General features: G+C 36.0%; 1 protein-coding gene across 2 annotated transcripts in view; it reads right to left on the minus strand.

The window, feature by feature from the left end:
• CDH8 (cadherin 8) overlaps positions 1-21169 on the minus strand; it is a 382846-nt gene that overhangs the window by 126027 nt on the left and 235650 nt on the right. For both annotated transcript variants that reach the window (XM_055364446.2, XM_019012882.4), the window contains exon 8: positions 13243-13379. In XM_055364446.2, the coding sequence (XP_055220421.1) occupies positions 13243-13379 (137 nt within the window). The remainder of the gene's footprint in view (positions 1-13242; positions 13380-21169) is intronic.

Below are 21169 nucleotides of genomic sequence, written 5' to 3' on the forward strand. Positions count from 1 at the left end.
CTCTTTCAATTAAACAATTTAACTATAGTTCAAAAGTTGCCCTCTCCACTACAGAACCTTCACCTCCAGGCCAAGAACTAGGTCTTCAACAATCTGTGTCTGAAGTGCCTAGGATAGGTGGGCAAAAAATGTGTTCAACTCACTAATGTTTTCTGTATTCACTTTGCAATTATTTGGTACACCAAGTGAATGGTTTATTAGACCTTAAAACTCTTTAATCTGGACAGTACTGAGGACAAAAGCAATCATACAGAAAACAAGGCTCAAATAAAAAGATATCAAGTTCAGCACTTACTTTCATGAAGGTCTCCTATTTAAATACCAGGGGCCATTTGTAGAATATATAATTGCCTTTTAAAATCCATGTCTAACCAATCATTTTTAATAGGTATCCAGATATTCACAGATTTATTTTAGGTATCAGTTACCCTGAGAAGTCACCTGACACATCAATTTCTGTCTTATCTTCTTTTTATATCTTTACTTAAATAAATGAATGTGGGTTTCTATGGTATTCTGTGGAGTTCAGATTTTTGTTTCTTTGTAACTGCTACATAATTATATTGGAAATGTGAAAAACAGTTCAGCAGGAAATCAAATGCTGGCTCAGTATGGGTATTTTTATATCCAGAGATACTCAAATATGAACCAGCAAAGAGATTTGGATACTATGCCTCACACACAAATCTAATGACAAGCTGTATTTAAAAGCCAGCCAAAAAAAAAAAAAAAACGCTTTTTCCTAACCAATTTTTCTTTACAGTGTATTAGGGCTGCTTGTTTGTTTTACTAAACAAAAACAAAGCTTGGACAGAGGGGCTCTAAAAAGTCAGAGTCCTTTAAACATCAAACTCAGTACAATCTAACTGAAAGAACAGATTGATGAAGATTTGGCATTACCATTGTCAAAAACATGTCAAGTGATATATATATGTACACACACCCACACATACATATATTCTGTACATCTACTCAAGTGAGTTACAGCTTTTTATTGAATACTATAGTTTCTTTTTAACCAATAAGAAATAAATTATATAGGTCGAGGAAAGTTTTTCTTTCAAGCAGGTAATTTTTAAGGAAACCTAGACTGAAATTCATATCTATTTGACTGTAGTGTACAAGTTTTTTCCTCCATACTTGTCATCCACACCTCCCTTCTCCAGCCTAATGTTACTCATTCATTGTTAAATTATGGCAACAGGTGTGGAACAGACTTCAGCATCATTCCAGGCTTATTTGAGTGGGCAGCAGGAGCACTCAAACTTCAACACCAGCTCCTCATTTAAACTCTATTTTATTTTAAAATTTCAGAACCCAGAGGTTTCTAAATATCCAAATTCCTCTGGAACAAAGATCACAGATGCAAATGTTAAATTCCTAACTCTCATCTGGACGTCCCCCACCTAACCACTCCATGCAGTTACTTCAGTGGGGACGAAAGCCTACCAGTAATACCTCATTGTGTTCAAAACTCTTTTACAAACTGGATGAAGGAAGGCTGTGGAAAGGTTGGGCCATCTTTTCTGTAATCTGATTTGTTAGTATCACTCACGGTATGTCTTAATAGCAATTGGGTTTTCCTTAGGAGAATTGAGATGCAAAATGTTCAGAAATTAGTCTGAAAAGTGAGACAAAGCTAGGATTAAATCCAATGAGGCTGAGCTCTGGTATTTTTATTAGATGAAATAACTGATGGCATTAACACATGCAGTTATTGTGAAAATTAAACATGCCAAAGAATACGGAAAGGGTTAAAAACCGGCCTAGCACACAGTAAGCTGCGACACTTTTAATTGTAATTATATTTGTCCTTGTTGTCAAGGCTTGCGATCTCCAGCAGAATTTGCTTTTCTTGTTTTCTCATTAGTTTTAACCAGATGCCAATTTCTGTTTATTCAAACTCCATGTCCAATACAGGTTTAGTTTTAGTCTGAATTAAGACTGCAGGGATTATAGCTATGGTTCTCAAGGCATGGTCCCTGGACCTGCAGCATCAGCCTCACATGGAAACTTGTTAGAAATACAAATTCCTGGCCAGCAAGCTATGCTTTAACAAGCCCTCCAGGTGATTCTGACGCACCAAAAAATTTAAGAAACACCTTCCTTTCCTATTCTCTATGTCATAGACTCACTACTCCATTCATAACCTATTCTGCTCCTGAATTTGAATGCTAATATTCTGGGCCCTATATTTTCCTATTTCAATGCATTTGATGGGCCCTTTTAATGTGGAGAATGAGATTATTTCCTTGATCTGGCACTCAAAGGCAAACATAATATCCTTAACTGAATAGGCTTTACTTGAACTTTCTAGCCATATCTACTTCACGTTCCTGATTCCCCTTATCTTCAGAAGATATTCTAAGCTCTTCTTCTCTTGATAAAGCCATTTTCTAATTTTTAAATGCATCTCTTACTGCTACTTCACAATCCTGATGAAAACTCCTACAGAGAATCTTCACAGAGAACACTGTCTATCCCATGTAGTGGAAGAATCTCACCCTACTCCACACTACATACATGATTTTTTTTGTGTGAATGATTTGCTAGAGTTGTAAATGCATGTCTCTAATTTGTTGTCCCCACTTCGCAAAGCTTAAAGGAGCCATGTCTTGTTTTCTAAGTGCTCACCTCTTAATGCACAGTTGGTGCACATGGAAAAGTTACAGAAATAAGCTGAATCCTATCTGTACTGGTATTTGTGTATTGCTTATAAAATTTTAGAGAAATAATACAGATGTGAGAAGATGGGAGTACTATGTTTTTGGCAAGAATTGCTCTGTGAGTTTTGGCTTTGTGGGCCTGTGGCAGTGGTTCCACATCTCTGAGTATGGTTCCTCATCATTCCTCCAAGGATTTCAGTGCGGCTGAAACAGACAGAGCTTCTCAAGAGATCTACACAGTGCCTGGCCCAAAGATGCTGCTCAAAGGATATTAGTTTCGTTTTTCTTAGCTAATTTGAATTCCAGGGTGGATAGAATTGGCAGCCATAAAAGGAGCAGGCATAACTTATTCTTGTGACAAATAGCATAACCTTTGAATCTGGGTGATATGTGAGGTGAGTCCTTGTCCTATAGAGGCTCTAGGGACCAGAAAATATCAGCACTACAAGTAAGTGAGTAGAGTAACTGACACCCTGACAGCCCAAATGAGATGGAAGCCAAGTTATCATTTAAATGTCCATCATCTGGCTAAGGGGCTACCTGACCCAGTACTGAAATGCCAGTTGGGTAGGGGTGGATAAGGATGGAATTGGTGCCTATTTTAGCCCCAGTTTCCAAGCTTTGGATTAGGGATTCCTGGAATCAGAAAACGTGCTGCATTTTCATTCTTTTGGCTTTGCTGCTTTATAACCTGCTTGCACTTGTTCAATACAGATCAGACCAACTGATAAACGGGCTTGTTGGGTAATGAAGTGTGGGCTGGCATTATTCAAGGCTTGCCTCCAGGCTCTCAGAAGGGAAGAAAAATCAAGGTTCCAAGATCAGAAGCCAGACTCCTTAGGGAAACAGACAGGGGACCAGAGGCTCCTCTCTGCCAGCACCTTTCTCATGGTCTCTAACTCCCAAGATTGGTTAATATTCTGTGGGGATCCTTCCCTGTGAACACAGTCAGTGCCCCACAATTTTTCTACAAGGAGAGCACAGTTCTTTCTGCCCTTTCTGTCTCAGCTTCAATCACTCAGGGGAAAAAAAAAAAGAAAAAAAAAGACATAAAGATCCAGAAAGCCATAATGGATATGTACCTATCTGCATGGGATTTTTAACAAAGAGCTGTCTAGGGTATATTAAAAAAAAGATCCTCCCTGCCAATCAATTAATAGTGTCTGTTTGGAGTTAGAAATCATCAGGGTACTCCCTCATTATACTAATTCATTATTTCCTTTCTTCATTCATTCATTCATTTAACCAGTATTTATTAGGAGCCCCAAAGCACTATGGTAGGCCCACAGGATAAAGCAATAATAAAATGTTACATGAGAACAGGGAACTTAACTATTTCTGCCCTTAGGAATTTATTTTCAAAAGCTCAACCAAATACGCATGTGTTATAAGCCTTGAACAGTTATTTAAAAGAAAATAAACACGTACAACAAAGTGAGGACTTATAACAAAGGAACCAGATCCAACCAGGGTATCAGGAGATAATAAATAATAAGTGCTAACACTTACAGTAGCTTGTATGCAGCAGAAGTTGTTCTAAGCATTAAAAATGCATTAATACATAAAATGAGTTAATACAAATCGCTATTTAAGATGAAATTATAAAGAATCTATAGTTAACCAATTGATGGCTGTTAGAAATATTGTGTCCTGATAGTGTGGTGGCCCATGCCTATAACCCCAGCATTTTGGGAGGCCGAAGCAGGTGAACTGCTTGAGGCCAGGAGTTTGAGACCGGCCTGAGCAACACAGGGAGATCCCATCTCTATTTTTAAAGAAATAAATAAACAATAGAATTAAAATGAAGAAAAAATAAATAATAAAAAGAGAAATATTGTGTCCAGTCCTTTCACCAAATAAATAAGGGATTGGAGCAAAGGATTTTGAATATGCATGCATTATCCTGAGAAGAACATTCTGGAAAGAAGGCAGGAGAGTAATTATGTGGAAACTACAAATCAATATCCCTCAGTCCTACATACTGAGATTCAGCATCCCAGTCTGAAGTATATTATTAAAAAGAAAAAATATGGCCATATTATTTCTAACTCCTCTCATCAAGAAATGACACTTCTCTAGCCCTTCTATCCACTCTTGATCATGTGGCTTGTTTTGGTCAATGAACTATTATCAAACTGGATGCAAATAAAGGCTTGTAAAGTGCTTGCTCACCGGGGCTTCCTGTTGCTTTGCTGCATCTTGTAACATTGAGAACATAATTAAAAATCTAAGCTAGCCTGCTAGAGGATGAGAGACAAGCTGTGTCTGCTAAAGCACCCCGGACTAAACAGCCCACCATATATACATGTGAGGCCAAGATTGACTTGGCCCATATAAGCCATCAGCTTATATATATGGTCCCATATAAGCCATCAGCTGACCAGAAAGAGTACCAAAACCAGTTCAAACCAAAAGAACTGCCCAGCTGCTCCACAGAACCAGAAGAAAACATTATGTTAAGCCACCAAATTGTGTCACGATGTAATATGTAGCAAAAGTGAATTAATACATATTAACATCTCCATATGACTATTTCAGCCTTCTTTCTCTCTAAGCCCAAGTGGTTTGAATAAAGGAAGAAAATGAATGACAAATACAATCCTTTAGATATAGGACTGAGATGATAGGGAATGTAAGAGTTGGCAAGCACCAGGTTTCATCTGGAAGAGGATAGAGAGGAAGATAGAAAAGGAAAGGCAGGGGGATGAAAGAGAAAATACAAAGAATATTATCAAGTCCTTACCATAAGTTAGGCTCTGTTTACGCACTTTACATGTGTTATCTCATTTAACTCCCATAACAAACTTCAAATATAGCTGTTGAGACCTAAAGAGATTGCATAACTTATTTAAGTCACAAATTTAACATATGTTAGGCCCAATGTTTTCACTGGGGCAATTTGACTTCATAGCTTATGTCCTTAACTAATAACCTCTACTATAACTCAAGAGCTTAACTAATAACCTCTATTGTTATAAAAAAAATTGTTAGAATAACTTGCCTATGACTTTGCTTTTGGATGAAGAAGGAGCTTTTAAAGTTGCCAACCTGGCCGGGATACTTGGGACTGACAGAGGAAAGAAGATGCTCCTATTAATATACATAATTGAGGAAAATTATGTCCCTCAAATAATCCCAAAGTGATATGTTCCTGAACAAACAATTTGAGAGATTCTCTGGATTAGGTTGGGTCGTTTTGCTTGATGACAAACATGGTCACTTTTTGGCAAATTCTTTTTAATTATACAATAATGATAGAATTGAGTTTATATTATGATTAATACTATAAAATTGATATTAGCATTGACATTATTATCAAGTTTACCTTAAGTTAGGCAAGATTATAGCTCTTAAATATATTTATTCTTCATCACACATCTCTAAAGGTGCACCAACACATTCCCCATTGTACTAGGCTTAATACTTCAATGATGAAATAATCTGTACACCAAACCCCCAGGACACAAGTTTACTTAAGTTACAAACATGCACATGCACCCCTGAACTTAAAATAAAAATTTAAAAAAACACATTATCAATTTTATAGATACCAAAACTAAGCCACCACAGAGAGAAGTTGAGTAACTTAACAAAAGAGTGAGCATGGATAAATGAAAAAGCAATGATTCCAACCTAGCAAACAGATTTATGAGCCTGGATACTTAACCACTATCTTATTCCCTTCAACTGCTGGACTGATAACTTTATTTTCTCCTCCCAGTCCTAATGACTTCTCCATCCCTAAAGAAAACCAAAGCCTGAGGGGTAAATCAACCCAATACTATCCTACCTTTAAAATCTGTTCAGATATCTAGGGTCTTCCTTACTTCCTTTAATATGGTACTACAAACCTGGAGATAACCATTTGCTATGAGCTACCAGTTAGCAGCAACTCGCACCTGAAAAGCTAGCATTCATGTTTTCTGCTTACCTTCTTTCTATATTTTATCTATAGTTGTCTACAGTAAGAGTTATTGTTACGGCTTTGGAGAGGGTGGTTTATAAAGAGTGACAAGGGCAAGACGTAGGTATAGGTGCGTCTTATCTACTCTTATTTTTGAGCTTAGGACTGGGAGGCTATTAATCACAGTGACATCCTAAAGGAATGCCTGGCTAAAATCTATTCCTCCATTCTCAATCCACGTGTTCTTTCTTAGACTGGAAAGAACAAGGGCAGGAAAGATGAAAGGAAGAGGTGGTGGGAGAAAATTAGTACAATGGTTGCAGAACAAAGTAAAAATCAGGGAGAAATTCCCAAGTCAAGTCTACTGCTACCTACGTCGCAGGGGTAGCCAGAGAGTCAGAAGGATTAGAATAAAACTGACATGGGCTATGCGCAGAATTACATCCATTTTGGGCCTGCATCACTTATCTCCTTGGACTTGGAAGGACATGGACCCCAATTCTTCCCTGTAGGAAATCATGCTTTGGATGCTGATTCCCTCCCCAGGAATCTGTAGCTTCCCTTTCACTTTCCATATTTTAGTTTTCACTTTCCTTCACTGTATTTCTCTTTGCTAAGAACATTGATCTCCAGCTTAGAGCACCTGCATGCCTATCTAAAGTGGGGGATCTAGATAGGAACTTGCCACATGACTATATTCCCAGACAGGCTTATCAGTCTTACGGCTGCAACCTGTGTGATTTTGGGGAGCCCCTTAACCACCTCTGTACCTGAATTTCACTGCCCACTTTAGGCTTTTATCATCTCTTCTCTTCCATGGGTGTTATCTAACTCAATAATAGCTTCTCTCCCACTATCTCCCCTTCACCCTGCACAAGGGAATGGCTATCGATCTTTATGGAGCTCTTGCTCTATGTCATAGGCAACAGAGACAGATGGATATATATGAAGCACAATCTTGATATAAAATCTAAAGTCTTTAGTAAGCATGTGCCTGCTTCATTATGAGGGCCGTTGCTTAGCCATTGATCAATCTACCATGCCTCAACCAAGGGCAAGAAGAAGGTCAATGAACAAACATTGGCTATGCAATGCAGAAACATAACTGCACCTAGAAGTAACACACAGGCCATAATTACCAACTATTTTGTTGTGGGAAGGGGAAGGGTAACAGACAAAAAATTAAATAAATAATTTTAAATGAAGCTGTGATTCAAAGCCCCCGTTAAGGGCCATATTAACCAGAAGAACATACAGTATGTCTCCATCATTTTCTTAAGATTGTTGGTAAATTATTTGCTAAAAGATGTAGTACTATCATTTTTATTTCCATTCTCACTATACCCACAAGTTTAAAGAGTAATCATTTCCATTCACAGATGAGGAAACTGAGAGTAAAAGAGAAATAATGTACCCAAGTTTACATGACCAAAATGTGGCAAGGACTCCAACTCCATCCAACTCCAGAACCCAAGATTCCTCTAAACAATAAACTGCCTATAAAGATATATTTTTTTCTAAGTATATCTTAGAAAATTGCTGGATAAAGCAATTATTCTGGCAACTGGGCCCCATGCCAGGAAAAAACAATCCTTAAGTGCAATAAAACTAGTGTTTTCCCTGGGAGATTTAACCATCATTAGCGAAAAGCTTCATTTGCAATAATGTGTGCAGCCCGTTGTAGTGGGCCAGAGCAATGCATTATCACTAACTCAAAGAGATTAATTTAATGGGCAATTATATGCTTCCTGCTTTGAAATACTTTCAGGTAACCAATAGTCATGTACTTTCTGCAAATGCCATGCCAATTGCCTGCTCCCAGGTACAGAGTGTCAGAGAGTTTTGAAACTTTCTATTCCACACCATCACGTTCTCTGCGAAGGACACTTTAAAATGAGCATTCAGTGCATCTAAAACGCCCCTGCAGAGACTCTATTCTAAGCAAATTGATTCCCACATTCTCAGTATTCTTTATTGTCCTATGGCTATAATCAGCATGGGAAAATTTTAAAAAAAAAGAACAAACAAACCAATAATGTCTCATCTTTCTTTGCCTCCCTTTGCAGTATTGTCAAATTTTAATGTTCGTTTATTTGCGTGTGTGTGTGTGTGTGTGTGTGTGTGTGTGCGTGGTGAGGGAAACAAGGAAGAAGCTGTGAGAAGTAAATTCCTGAAACTCTCCCTTGAGATTCTAATTCAATAGGTCTCAAATGAAGTCTGGACTATTCCTTGTTTGTTTGTTTTAGACAATTTTCTAGGCAATTCTAATCAATGGTCTGCTTTGAAAAACAGCCTTCTAAAATGTACTATGCTGTGTTCTCTATTCTATGTTCTTCAGTTTCCTAATCTATAAAATGGGATTAGGATTCTGGTTTTAAAAGTTCCAAAGTTCTGCTATGTTTATTAGGCAATATTCTTACTCTCCATAATAAAATGCATGCTTTTTCATTCCCTCACCTCACCCTTGTCCTTGCCCTAGCCTTCTCCTTTGCACAGAAAAACGGTTTCATTCACTTGATTCAAGAAATGATGTAGCAGTATCAGAAGCTCAAATTGGGCAAGAAGATAAAGAGGAAAGAAGATTGAAGTGAGGTTTCTGTGGAAGGTGTTTAAGGACATATATTCTGCAGTTAAACAAAGATCTGATCCTGTACCTCCACTCTCATCCTTGCCCTCTATGAAATTTTGACAAGTTACTTAACATGTATCTGAGTTTCTTTGCCTGGAAAATGCTTATAATAATAGTAGTCACTTTTCAGCAAATGTTATGAGAATTAAAAGCATCGAAGGGCTTTTTTCAGTTTTTCTCATTGTTTTCATTATTCAGCTAAATTTACCTTAAATCTTCATCATCATGGTAAATAGCAGCCATGCACTGTAGTTTCAGGCAATCGGGTTGCTACTAGCAGAGATATACTATACAAGCCTAATCTCTTGTTAGCACATGGACATCTACCTGCCAGCTCATGTGATAAGATGTGCCAGTTGATCAGGATGACATGTTAGATCCACTACCACTGAAATACTTGGGTAATAAACACAGTGAAGCATCTCAGCCTCGGTTAAGTGAATCTGACACAAGAGGATAAAGAATGACATCTCCATTCTCATTAAGAGATAACAGATGGACTTCGCTAAAATCCACTTTTTAGCCTAATTTCATTTGTTTAAATCTTTTATCTGATGAGATAGCATTCTGAGAGTCATTTTAAATTGTTCTCCCTGGAATGACTTTTTCTTTATCATTATTAGAACCTCCCCCTATGGGGTTCTGTTATTCTGAATGGTTTTAAATATTCATCTCAGACAAATTCTGTAAATCTCCTTTTAATTTTTTTCCCCAAGACATGGTCTGTGGCTTTGGAAGATAAACATCATGTGATGGGCTAAATAATCAAATCAAGTCAAAACAAGTTTCTAAGCTATGTTCATAGTAATTTCAATTTTTAAAATTTCTCTGTGATCTTATGATTTCCACTTCCCTTTATGATTAAGAAAATAGATGGTTTAATCGTACACTTAAAGTTCTCAAATTTATGCCACCCCAGCTAGTATTTTACAGTTAAAATTTAAAGCTCTCTTTTGTATTCTCATCCTTGTTTGTTCTAAGAAATAAATCTGCAAAAATTCAAACAAAGACAGGTTTTTAAGTTTGCAGTCTAATATTTCTTAAGATGTTTGACATGAATTCAGCTTGTTTCTTGGCCAAAATGCACCTGTGCAGTTTGTTTAGTTTTCAATCTCTGACAAAAAAAAAAAAAAGTGAGACAGTTCCCATCAACTCCCATTCATTGATTTGAATGGAATCAATGTATGATTGGGCACATATTTTAAATTCTCTATGGTTCATGAGCAAGCTGAGGCTCAGCATATGAGTGCAGGTACAATGTGTTCATTCTCCATATGAAGCCAGCTATAAACCTGAATCTGGGACATGACTGAACCATTTCCCTAAAAACATTCAGAAAATTTTATCTGGTCTACTTTTGATATTTTCAGTAATTTGGTTATATTGTGTTTATAATAATAATATTAATACCACTTAAAAATCTTAACTAGTTATTTTACTAAAATACATAAAGTCTTGATTTTTCATATGTATTTTGAAGTAATTTTTAATATCATCATATCCTCATTGAAGGAGGTCAGTAGTTGCATTTATTTTCACACCATCAGAGTGGAATTGCTTGAATTCTCAACATTCATCGTCTTCTTCCTTACCTCTGCGCCTTTCTTTATGGATATATCAACAGGTTCCAATTTACCCTTTGATATACAGGTACTCCCAGGTGCCACTGGAAAGAAAACTCCAAGAGGAGCAGGATTTATGCCTACTTTACTCCCTGCTATATCCTCAGTCACTAGATGAGTGCTTAGCAATAGTAAAGACTTAATAAATAATTATTGAATGAATGAGCAAATGAACATCTTCCCTGACTGAGCTTGGTAGCCTTGTCACCCTGCAGCTAACAGCTCAATGCCCTGGAGCAGCTATTTTTGTATCTGTTTTTCTTACTTGTGTGGGATTTCTCAAAAATGAGTCTTTTGTTTCTGGATTGTCCTGAAATATTTCTTAAGCCAAACTCTGTGTATTCATTGCTTTGAGTACATTTTGCTGATAACTCATAAACCTTGATGGATATTTAAGTAAAGGAATCTATCTTATTTTAGAAAGGTGGCATGGGCCTTGGTTGTGGATCATGTTTGTAATCCCAGCAGGAGGATCAGTGGAGGTGAGGAGTTCAAGACTAGCCTGGGCAACATGGTGAGACCCTGTTTCTAAAACAAAAACAAAAACAAAAACAAAAACAAAAACAAAAAAAACTACAATTAGCCAGGCATGATGGCTTGTGCCTGTAGGCCCAGATGCTAGGGAGTCTAAAGCAGGAGGATCACTTGAGCCCAGGGTGGAGTGAGCTATGATATAGTGCCTGGGCAAAAGAGAGAGATCTATCTCAAAGGTAACATGAATTAAATTTAACTCTACTAGATTGTTTTCAGTATATGTGAAAATTCTTTATAAAGTAATTATTGACTATCCACATTAAAGAAGACTGGGTTTTTTTGAGCTTTTTATAAAGCCTTAAGTCATCTAAATAGATACAGCTTTTCTGAGAGGCTTAAGGTGATAATCAGGCTTCAACATGGTAAATTACTAAAAAAATTATGTCTACATCTTTCTAAATGAGGTTAACACTTCTAACAAACCAAAATCACCAAATGGCATGCTTTATTTGCTTCTTCTCTTCATGTTACAAGGAGAAACTGCTGTGATGGTAAGACACTAGGGAAGAAAATAGTACTCCTAAGGCAGGGGAAACAGCAAAGCTTCCAAAGCTCTGTTTCTATCCAGAGCCAGAGTTTGGTAGTGTTGAAACTACATATCAACTTGACTGCATGTTCTCTGCCTGCACTCAAGGCTGCTATAAGAAACAAACATTCTTCACTCTTGAATCTTCACTCTTTCACACAAGCGTTCTTTTTATAAGGCTTGGTAGAGGACATTTTCCTCACATCACAAAACCAGAAAAAACATTGTTTCTCCTGAACACCTGGATTACTCTTTTTTAAATACAAACAAAGTAATCATTTTTCACAGAGATATTTCCCCTGTTTTCACATTAGCTGCCAGACAGTGAGTGAATTTTAGGGCATATTTCCTATAATTATCATCTATATTTCTCTATATGGTATGTGTGCCCATGAATCTTTCTTAACATTGATTTTTATTTTCTTATTCAAATTCCCTTTACCCCAACTCTCTTGGAATTTATTGTCTCCTTTGAATTTGTGCACAACTTCAAAGTCCTTTATAGAAAGAAGCTATTCAGATAATAAGCAACATGTTTTTTGCTAGGAGATAAAATGGACATCCTCTCCCTTTTCCATTTTTTGTATAATAAAAGTTGATAAAGTAGATGTAAGCTCTTAAAGACAGCTTGGCACCAAATTTCACCATATAGCTATTGTTTAGAGACTCCATCATAGTTTTATCAAGTGCAAAGAAGAAAAAAAAAGTCAATAAAAAGATTAACAAGTTATTTTAACAACCCTAGACTCTCCTCCCCCATAATAAAATAGCTCAAATGTTTTCACAAAATGTATGAAAAAAATTACATTGAATTGATATTGATATAATTTTAAACAGCCCATGATTACTGTGTAAAATACATTAGACTCTAAAAAAAACAAAAAATTATCTATAATCTCTCCTACCCAAAATAATACATATTGATAAAGCTTCCGTCTATATTTTCCACATGTATGTGTGCATGTGTATGATTTAAATATGTTTCTATATTGTATGTACCATACTATATGTATATGTGTGTCCAATTATTTAAATTATAGTGTACAGTTCTTGAATTTTTTTAACCTACTGTTTTATACTAAATCTTTTCCTCTTACTTTAAAATGCACAGTACTGTTTTTAATGGCTGAATAATGGATATAAGAATGTTTCCTTCTCACATATCCTGAAACATTTCAGTAATTTACCACAGTGTAAGTTATTCTGTGTTGAGATGATACATTCAAAGGCTCCTTGGGAACAATCAAATAAGTTCCAATGCCAAGGTGCCTAACAGAAACAGGGGCTGCTGATCACGTTATTAATAAGCATAAATTGAACTCAGTCACACAAGGAAGAAATGAACAAATCCAGGCACTTACTAATTTCAGTAGCAATGATTGTTATGTTGTGCCATACACTTAATTCTCTGTCAAGTGGTGTTGCCAGCGTTATCTTCCCATCGTCTGCATTAATGTTGAACTGCCTCTCCAGGTCAGTGTGCCGGTCGATGGAAAACCTACAAAACAGACACATCTGTAATCTACTTCAATGTTTATATGATCCATACATTCCACAGCAGACCTTTAGTAATCCTCGGAGAGCCATATTTGTGAAATCAAATGAATTGGGAAACTCAGTGGCATCATAATTTATAAAACAAAATGACTGAATGAGGCACGAGAAACTTAGTAATTATTGTCCAAGGAGCAATTAGCTACATATGCAACATGTAGGTCATAAACTGCCATCAGTTTCAATAGATAGCATCTTCAAAAATGGATGCTGATGAAGAGTTAATTGGACAATCCATCACATTTATTGGACAGCTTATGATAATTAGCAGTTGCCACAAAATATCATATAAAACAATGAATTCAAGCCCAAAGCGGGATGGCACTAGGCAGCATGTTACGTATGTCCATTCAAATAAAACATGTATTTTGTTAAACTTTCATTTGACTGTACTGCATTTATGGGATTTCATTTTGTTGTTGGTGGTGGTCGTTTGTTTTGTTTTATTTCCTTTTTAAGTAAAGTGTGTATTTAGGTTTTCTATTAGTCTCAGTCCATAGAAATTGGATAGTTGTTGATTCTATGGTTGTTTTTAAATAGTTGTTTATTCTATAGTTAATGTTTTTTAAAAGTTAGAATCGATATTTTAACATATTTAAACACTACAGTCTACTAAATTAAGAATTTCAAAGGGACATATTAGTAGTTATTTTATCAAGCAAACTCGTTCAGATAAGAAAATACGTGAGATGTGTGGTGTCTAGAGCAAACTGCTTCTCAGGACCACTAAGTATCAGGGTAGTATCAAGACAAAGAAAAGAAATTATTCTCATGACATTTATTAATATCTTTTTTATACACCAAGATTCATTTCCTGGCTATGGAATGCTGGACCCAATAATCTTTAAGTTTTAAAGACTACAAGGTGGACTATTGGCCCGCAAGTAAGCAGTGATGCACTAAAACAGGATAGGATGGACGCCCAAAGAAGGATATATGCAATTGCATTTCAGGAAGAAAGACTGAAGAAGGCCTTCATGATTGAGGTGATGGCTTAGGAAGTGCACACGAAATCTCTCTATTCATTGATACTCAATAAACTCAAAGCTGAAGCATGGTCCATGCCAGTTAGTACTGAGTGCATTTATTATACATGTTCTTGGTAGATACTTATTATATGACAAAGAATAAGACTATGCCATTATAAAAAAATAAATTCTCCATAATCCTCCCACTATAACTTTGCACTGTTAATATTTTAGTAGAGCTCATTGAAAACATTATGTATGTATGTATATGAATGTGCATCTACCAATTTGTACCTATACCTACTTATGAAGATAGCTAGATAAATAACTATACAGCAAGTTACTAGTTAGATAGCTAGATAGGTATAGATAGATATATTAATGGATTTTTCCTTCTCGTTTTAGCTATTTCTTTTTCATTAGAGAAGGTATGCATATCATTTATACTAGATTCAAAAGTCATTGTAAAAAGAACTTCTTGTTAAATCCTGCCACCAAAGATAAGCATAATTAAAATATTTGGAATAATAGTTAAAATGACTTAATTTCTCAATTGTTTATTGAGAAATCATTTGAAAAAATATATTATAAAATGAAATAATAACTGCCCATTTAGTAATGACTTCACTACAAATAAAAACTAAGACACTGACTTGTCCCTGTACACTAGGCATTTACAAATCACTCCCATCCCCAATCCCCAGGATAATTGAAGAAATTCAGAGAGAATTTAAGAACTGAGAGACAGGTAAGTTAACAGTGCTCTCAACAAATCCTGAACATGAGGATGTGTTTATTGCAAAGTGTTTAAATGTGTTGTATTATGGAAAGAAGACCAAAAGCCATTTTCCTGGGGAATAATGATGGCTGATTCAACCAATGATATTCCAAGTTTAACTGTAAAATAACTAAACAGACATGTGTTTTGCTTCAGATATCATGTGTACTCTGACTCTTAAAAGAGCTAAAAAATGTCCAGAGGATTAATTATCACTTTCTGCATTATATTCATAAATAACTTTGCAGGCATTTCTGGTTCTAGTAATTTTATTATCTCACTGCTGATATTTCACACATCCATGCGTCAACCAATTTCCCAGAGGCCACAGTAAACAAGAATCAGTCTAATCACTGATACTCATGAATCCCAAATCAGAAACACATTCCATGGCTATTTGGTTGCTGTCCAGTAATTGCCTAGAATTTCTAGCCCCAAAGAAGCATGGGGAGCAAAAACGGGGCATTTGGAAGTTGGCATTTAAAAAATGTTGTTGTTTGTGAATCCCTTATTCAAATATGCATCATGCAGAACTCAAATTTAGAGCAAATTATATCTCTATTACTTATGTATTGCTGTTTCTAGGATAATTAGTAAATTCACTGAGCCTCAATTTATTTGCTGGTGAAATAGGAATTATTTATATCCCAGGAACAGTTGTGAAGACTAAAAACAAAGCTTAAATCAATCTCTGGCACTAAGTATGTACTAAAAATAGGCTCATCATCATCATCGTCATCTTCATCTCTCATTAAATGAGATATTAATAAACTTCCCTATTTAGAAAGTAGTGAAGAATGCCCTTCCTTGGGAATTTATAAATGGCAGAAAACTTTAAAAAAATGTGTGTTATTTAACTCCCATAACTCTAACAAAGGCAGAGATATTTTTCTCATTTTTTAAAGTTCCAGATCATGACAGACTTTATGGGGTGAGTCATAGGAATTTATAAAATAGTCTATAAATACAGCCCTTTAGTGAGATCAGAGGTAGGAATGTCATAATATTACCAGATTACACAATAGAAGGAACTTGATGGGAAAGAAATGACTTAGTTTAAAATTCACTTTAAAGTCTACCTCAACTATTTTGGAAAACTCCTGCTGCTTCTGTAGAAATTTCACACATTTTATTGCCTAGTAGACTTTATGATAACAGCTCCCAAGAATGACTAAACAGCACAAAAATTCTGACTCAACGTTTTGGTCAACAAGCATGCATGAAACACCAAATTTGTACCAAGCGCAGTGCTAGATTCCTTTTCCTTTTCCCACCCTTCTTTTCTTGGTTTCTTATATAATGAATAACAGAAAAATAAAACTCTTAGAGACTAGGACATTTTAGGTAACACAACTGTTAAACAGCGGAACCAGAATGAATACTCACTTCTGAGTCATTATGAAGTTCATGCATAAACCAAACACATAAAGGGCTTATCTTATTCATGCATAAAATGGGGATAGTAATAGTCCCTGGCTAACAAGATTGCTGTGAAGATCACATGAGATGATAGGTGTGGCACACTTCACCAACACGTGTGTGCTGACCGCTGTGTATAACACAGTGTGAAGGGCCCTCATATCATTTGTATCATGGTGACATCCTTGAATGCCTACACATGTACTCAATTTTCTGAACCCCAAACTGGGACACAACATTCTATGATTTGAATGTTTGTGTGATTCCCAAAATACATATGTTGAAATCCTAACTCCCAAGGTGATCGTATTAGAAGGTGGGGCTTTCAGGAGGTGATTAGGATGTGAAGCCCTCACAAATGAAATTAGTTCCCTTATAAAAAAGACCCCAGGGATCTAACAAGCCCCCTTCCTCCATTGTGAGGACACAGTGAGAAGTTGATTGTCTGCAACCCAGAAGAGGGCCCTTACCAGAATCCGATCACACTGGCATGCTAATCTTGGACTTCCCAACTTTCAGAATTTCAATTAATTCATTTCTTTTTTTTTAACTTTAAGTTCAGAGTTACATGTGCAGGATGTGCAGGTTTATTACATAGGTAAATGTGTGTCATGCGGATTCGTTGCACAGATTATTTCATCACCCAGGTCTTAAGCCTAGTATCCATTAGTTATTTTTTCTGATCCTCTCCCTCCTCCCTCCCTCTACCCTCTAGCAGGCCCCAGTGTTCCCCTTTATGTGTCCATATGTCTCATCATTTAGTTCCCTCTTATAAGTGAGTATATGTGGTATTTGGATTTATGTTCCTGAATTAGTTTGCTAATGATAATGGCCTCCAGCTCCATCCATGTCCCTGCAAAGGACATGATCTCATTCTTTTTTCTGGCTGCATAGTATTCCATGGTATATGTGTGCCACATTTTCCTTATCCAGTCTATTGTTGATGGGCATTTCAGTTGGTTCCATGTCTTTGGTATTGTGAATAGTGCTGCAATTAACCTATGCATGCCTGTGTCTTTATAACGGAATGATTTATATTCCTTTGGGTATATACCCAGTAATGGAATTGTTGGGTCAAATGATATTTCTGTCTCTAGGTAACTGAGGAATCACCACACTGCCTTCCACGATGGTTGAACTAATTCATATTCCCACTAACAGAAGAAATTAATTTCTATATGGTTTATAAGCCATCCAGTCTATTTTGTATTTTGCATTTCGTATAGAAGCCCAAATGGACTACAAAACAGAATATAACAAGTGATTATTTTTCTCATTTTGGAATATACTGATTTGAACATATCTTAGACACCTAAATATTAAAATGCAATATCTAAGTAAACATGATTTATTGAATAAGATGGTAAGAATTTAGACCTTCCCTGAAAACCAGAGAATAAAAGCTTCCATCTCCCAAGTTCTTTACAGGCCTATGAATAAACTTTAAATCCACCTTCATTTTCTCACAAACTCTGCTCTGCTGCTTGAAGACATGACCTGGATTTCTGTGTGTTTCTTTAGGCTGCCAGGAGAGTCTTAGTCCATAGGCCGCTCATATACTCATAATCTCCTCACAAAAAACACAGGTCCACAGTCTGTTATCCTGAGTTCTCATCTTAGTCTCATTATTGGCATATATGTGATTTAGTTATGTTATTACTGTTCCCTGATCTGTAAAATGGGGATTATAACATGATTTATGAACTTTAAATGAGGTAATGCTTATAAAATACTTATTAAGGGTCTGACACCAAAACAAAAGCTCTGTAAACATGTATTTTAAAAGCTTTAGTGTTAGCATTATTTATAAGGGAAAGACTAAGATTTCTATTGATGATTCCCTGACTTTTTCTAAGGTCCAAGGTAGTTTTCCTTTCACTCTTTACTTCTCTGTCCTTAAAGAAGTTCATCTGGGTCTTAATGTTAGTGTCCTGCGTGTACACAGGAAAATAGAGGAATTTGGTTTAAGTGATGAAAGATGAAGCTGGGAAGGGAGAATAAATAGGAACCAATCTCTGCATTTCTGGTACCAGTATTTTTTTTCCACCCACTTTTCTAACCAAAATCTCTGTCCTTGAACTGATCATTGAAGATTCAAAGGTTTATTAGGTTGATTTTTGTATTCATATTGAGTAGTTTATAAGCCTTTAATCTTAGTTATAAGATTAATCACAAAATCAGAAAGGATGCCATTTTTGGAATGCTCTCAGCAAATGCTGTCCTAATCACCCTCCTCCCCACCCCCATACCACAGCTATGCCAACCCCATCTCTAGCTGCAAAGATTCAGTTTGCTTTTTTCTGGTCCTCACAGCTGCCACCATACACTCCACCATTTTAATTCCTCCCCTCTCTTCCTACTCATTTCACTGTGTGATAAAACTGTAGCATCAATAAAGGACAACACTTCATTACAAAACTCTGATATAGGCCCTTTCTTTAAGCCAAATCACAGCAAATACTTAAAAAAAAAAGAGTGGGTTAAAAATAACAACTCTGGGGTAATGACTTAAATTTCAGAATTCAAAGTATCTGTATCATGTAATTTCTCAGGCATCATGATTTGAGGTAGAAATCTCAGAAGTAGACCCTCAAGCCACTTTGTTTTCCTGTGATTCTCAGCATCCTTCTGAGCGGCACCACATAAAATAGAATAAAAACAACCTGAGGAGCCAGAGAGTCTTCAGTGGAATCTCACCTGGGGGAATAACATTGAAACTCTCAGGTTGGTGCAAAAGTAATTATGGTTTTTGCCATCTCTTAATCTCAGATGTTCATCTATAAATAGGAGAAAATGTCTACTTCACAAGGATTGCTTTGCAGTAAATGAGTTGATAAATGATTCACATTTAGATACAAAAATAAATAAATATAAATGATGAGCCAATTCTTTAATCTGTAAGAGTTCTCTTAAAGCCCAAATTGACTGTGGAGATGAATATCCAAAAATGAAAAGAAATAAATAAGAACTACTAGTCACATGTTTTAGTAGCTTCGGGAAAGACAGAATTCTTTATGTGACACTCAAAAAGTATTTCCAAACTCTTCGTGGTGTTTGTCTATACCAGGGTTTACTATTTTCAAAATATCTCTTACTATAGGTATCTCCATAGAGCATAGACGTCAAGCAAAGAGATGAGAAGCTATATCATGTTTCCTTGCTCACATCTTACCTACAGGAGCCTTTTATACCTGGCCCTAGAGTTTGCTGATTGACCCTTTCTTAAGAATTTTCTCTCCTATTTCTGTATAAACATTTGCCTGACCTTTGCTCTTTAAGCACAAGGAAAGAATGTTTGATTCATATAGCATCACATAGATTGTGAAGTTACTCAAAAAAGGCTTGCTGGAAGGATGTGTGAACATTTATTAAGCATGGAATATTATTTTGTGTGAAACATAGTACTAAAAATATGAGGAAAGGGAATAGATGGAAGAGAAAAAGAGAAATAAAAAAGGGAATAGATAAGAGAGAAAAAGAGAAAGAAAAAAATTAATTTGGATCCTACTTTTCACATTGAAAAGGCTAATGAGTTTTATTTTAGGTTAAAAAAATCTAGTATTTTTATCTTTAGAATTGAAGTTTCTGTTCTAATTTCTTGAGAATTGTGCATGTATTGGATTTGCTGCTCATCTGCAGAATTATTTGAAATGCTTTAGACAGAAGAGCTAGTTTTGAGAAGAATAGCATGCTCATTGGAGAGTCATCTTCCTGCCACAGTAAGAAGAAACTTCTCATTAACACAATGGGAAGTGGCATGTGAGAAAATGGGCTCCTTGGGTCACGTTAATATCAATTCTAATGATGGAAGTTTTAGAAATAGACAGTCCCTTTCTACTGCAATAGATATAGTTTAGAAACTGCATTGTCCTTGATAACTAATATTCACAAGAGCCTTATTTAAACTTTCTCATTTTTAATCCAACAAGTATCCTGATTGGCTCCTAATACCACCATTCCTCTAATCTACAGTAGTATTTCTTGGAAGTAAATGCTAAGGAACTGATCCTTTTACTTTGCAGAATTAAGGATACAAATTCAAGAAAATTCCTAATGGCTCAGCACCTTGTTCAAAGACAATAATTTAATACACAGCACACTAACCACAGACACAAGCCGATGTCACCAGTTCATTCAATTCAGAGTAGCTTGGAGAGATCAAAAGTAAATTTAAGAAAATACACTGGTGTAGTGGTTGAGAATAGGTCAGAATGGCCAACTGAATATTATTGCATTGGGGAAATAACATACTTCTGCATTGCTGCTACTGTTGATATTAAATAGAAACTTTCACCAGAGTAATATGTTTCCTCAATTAACACAGCCCAGCTGCATACATTTCATACTGACATTTGGCACAAAAATTCCACCTCTTTGTGTGTGTGTGTGTGTGTGTGTGTGTGTGGACTTACATTAGATTTTTTGTTGCTAACATATATTTATTTAAAGCATCTCCTACCTCCTTTCCCTCAACCCATACCCAATGCTACATATCCACACAAAGCCTCCATCTTCTACTCTATTTTGTTTTTTTGTAATAAAGAACATCAATCTGTGACAATATACATG

This window comes from Gorilla gorilla, chromosome 18, assembly GCF_029281585.2.
Source record: "Gorilla gorilla gorilla isolate KB3781 chromosome 18, NHGRI_mGorGor1-v2.1_pri, whole genome shotgun sequence".
NCBI lineage: Eukaryota > Metazoa > Chordata > Mammalia > Primates > Hominidae > Gorilla > Gorilla gorilla.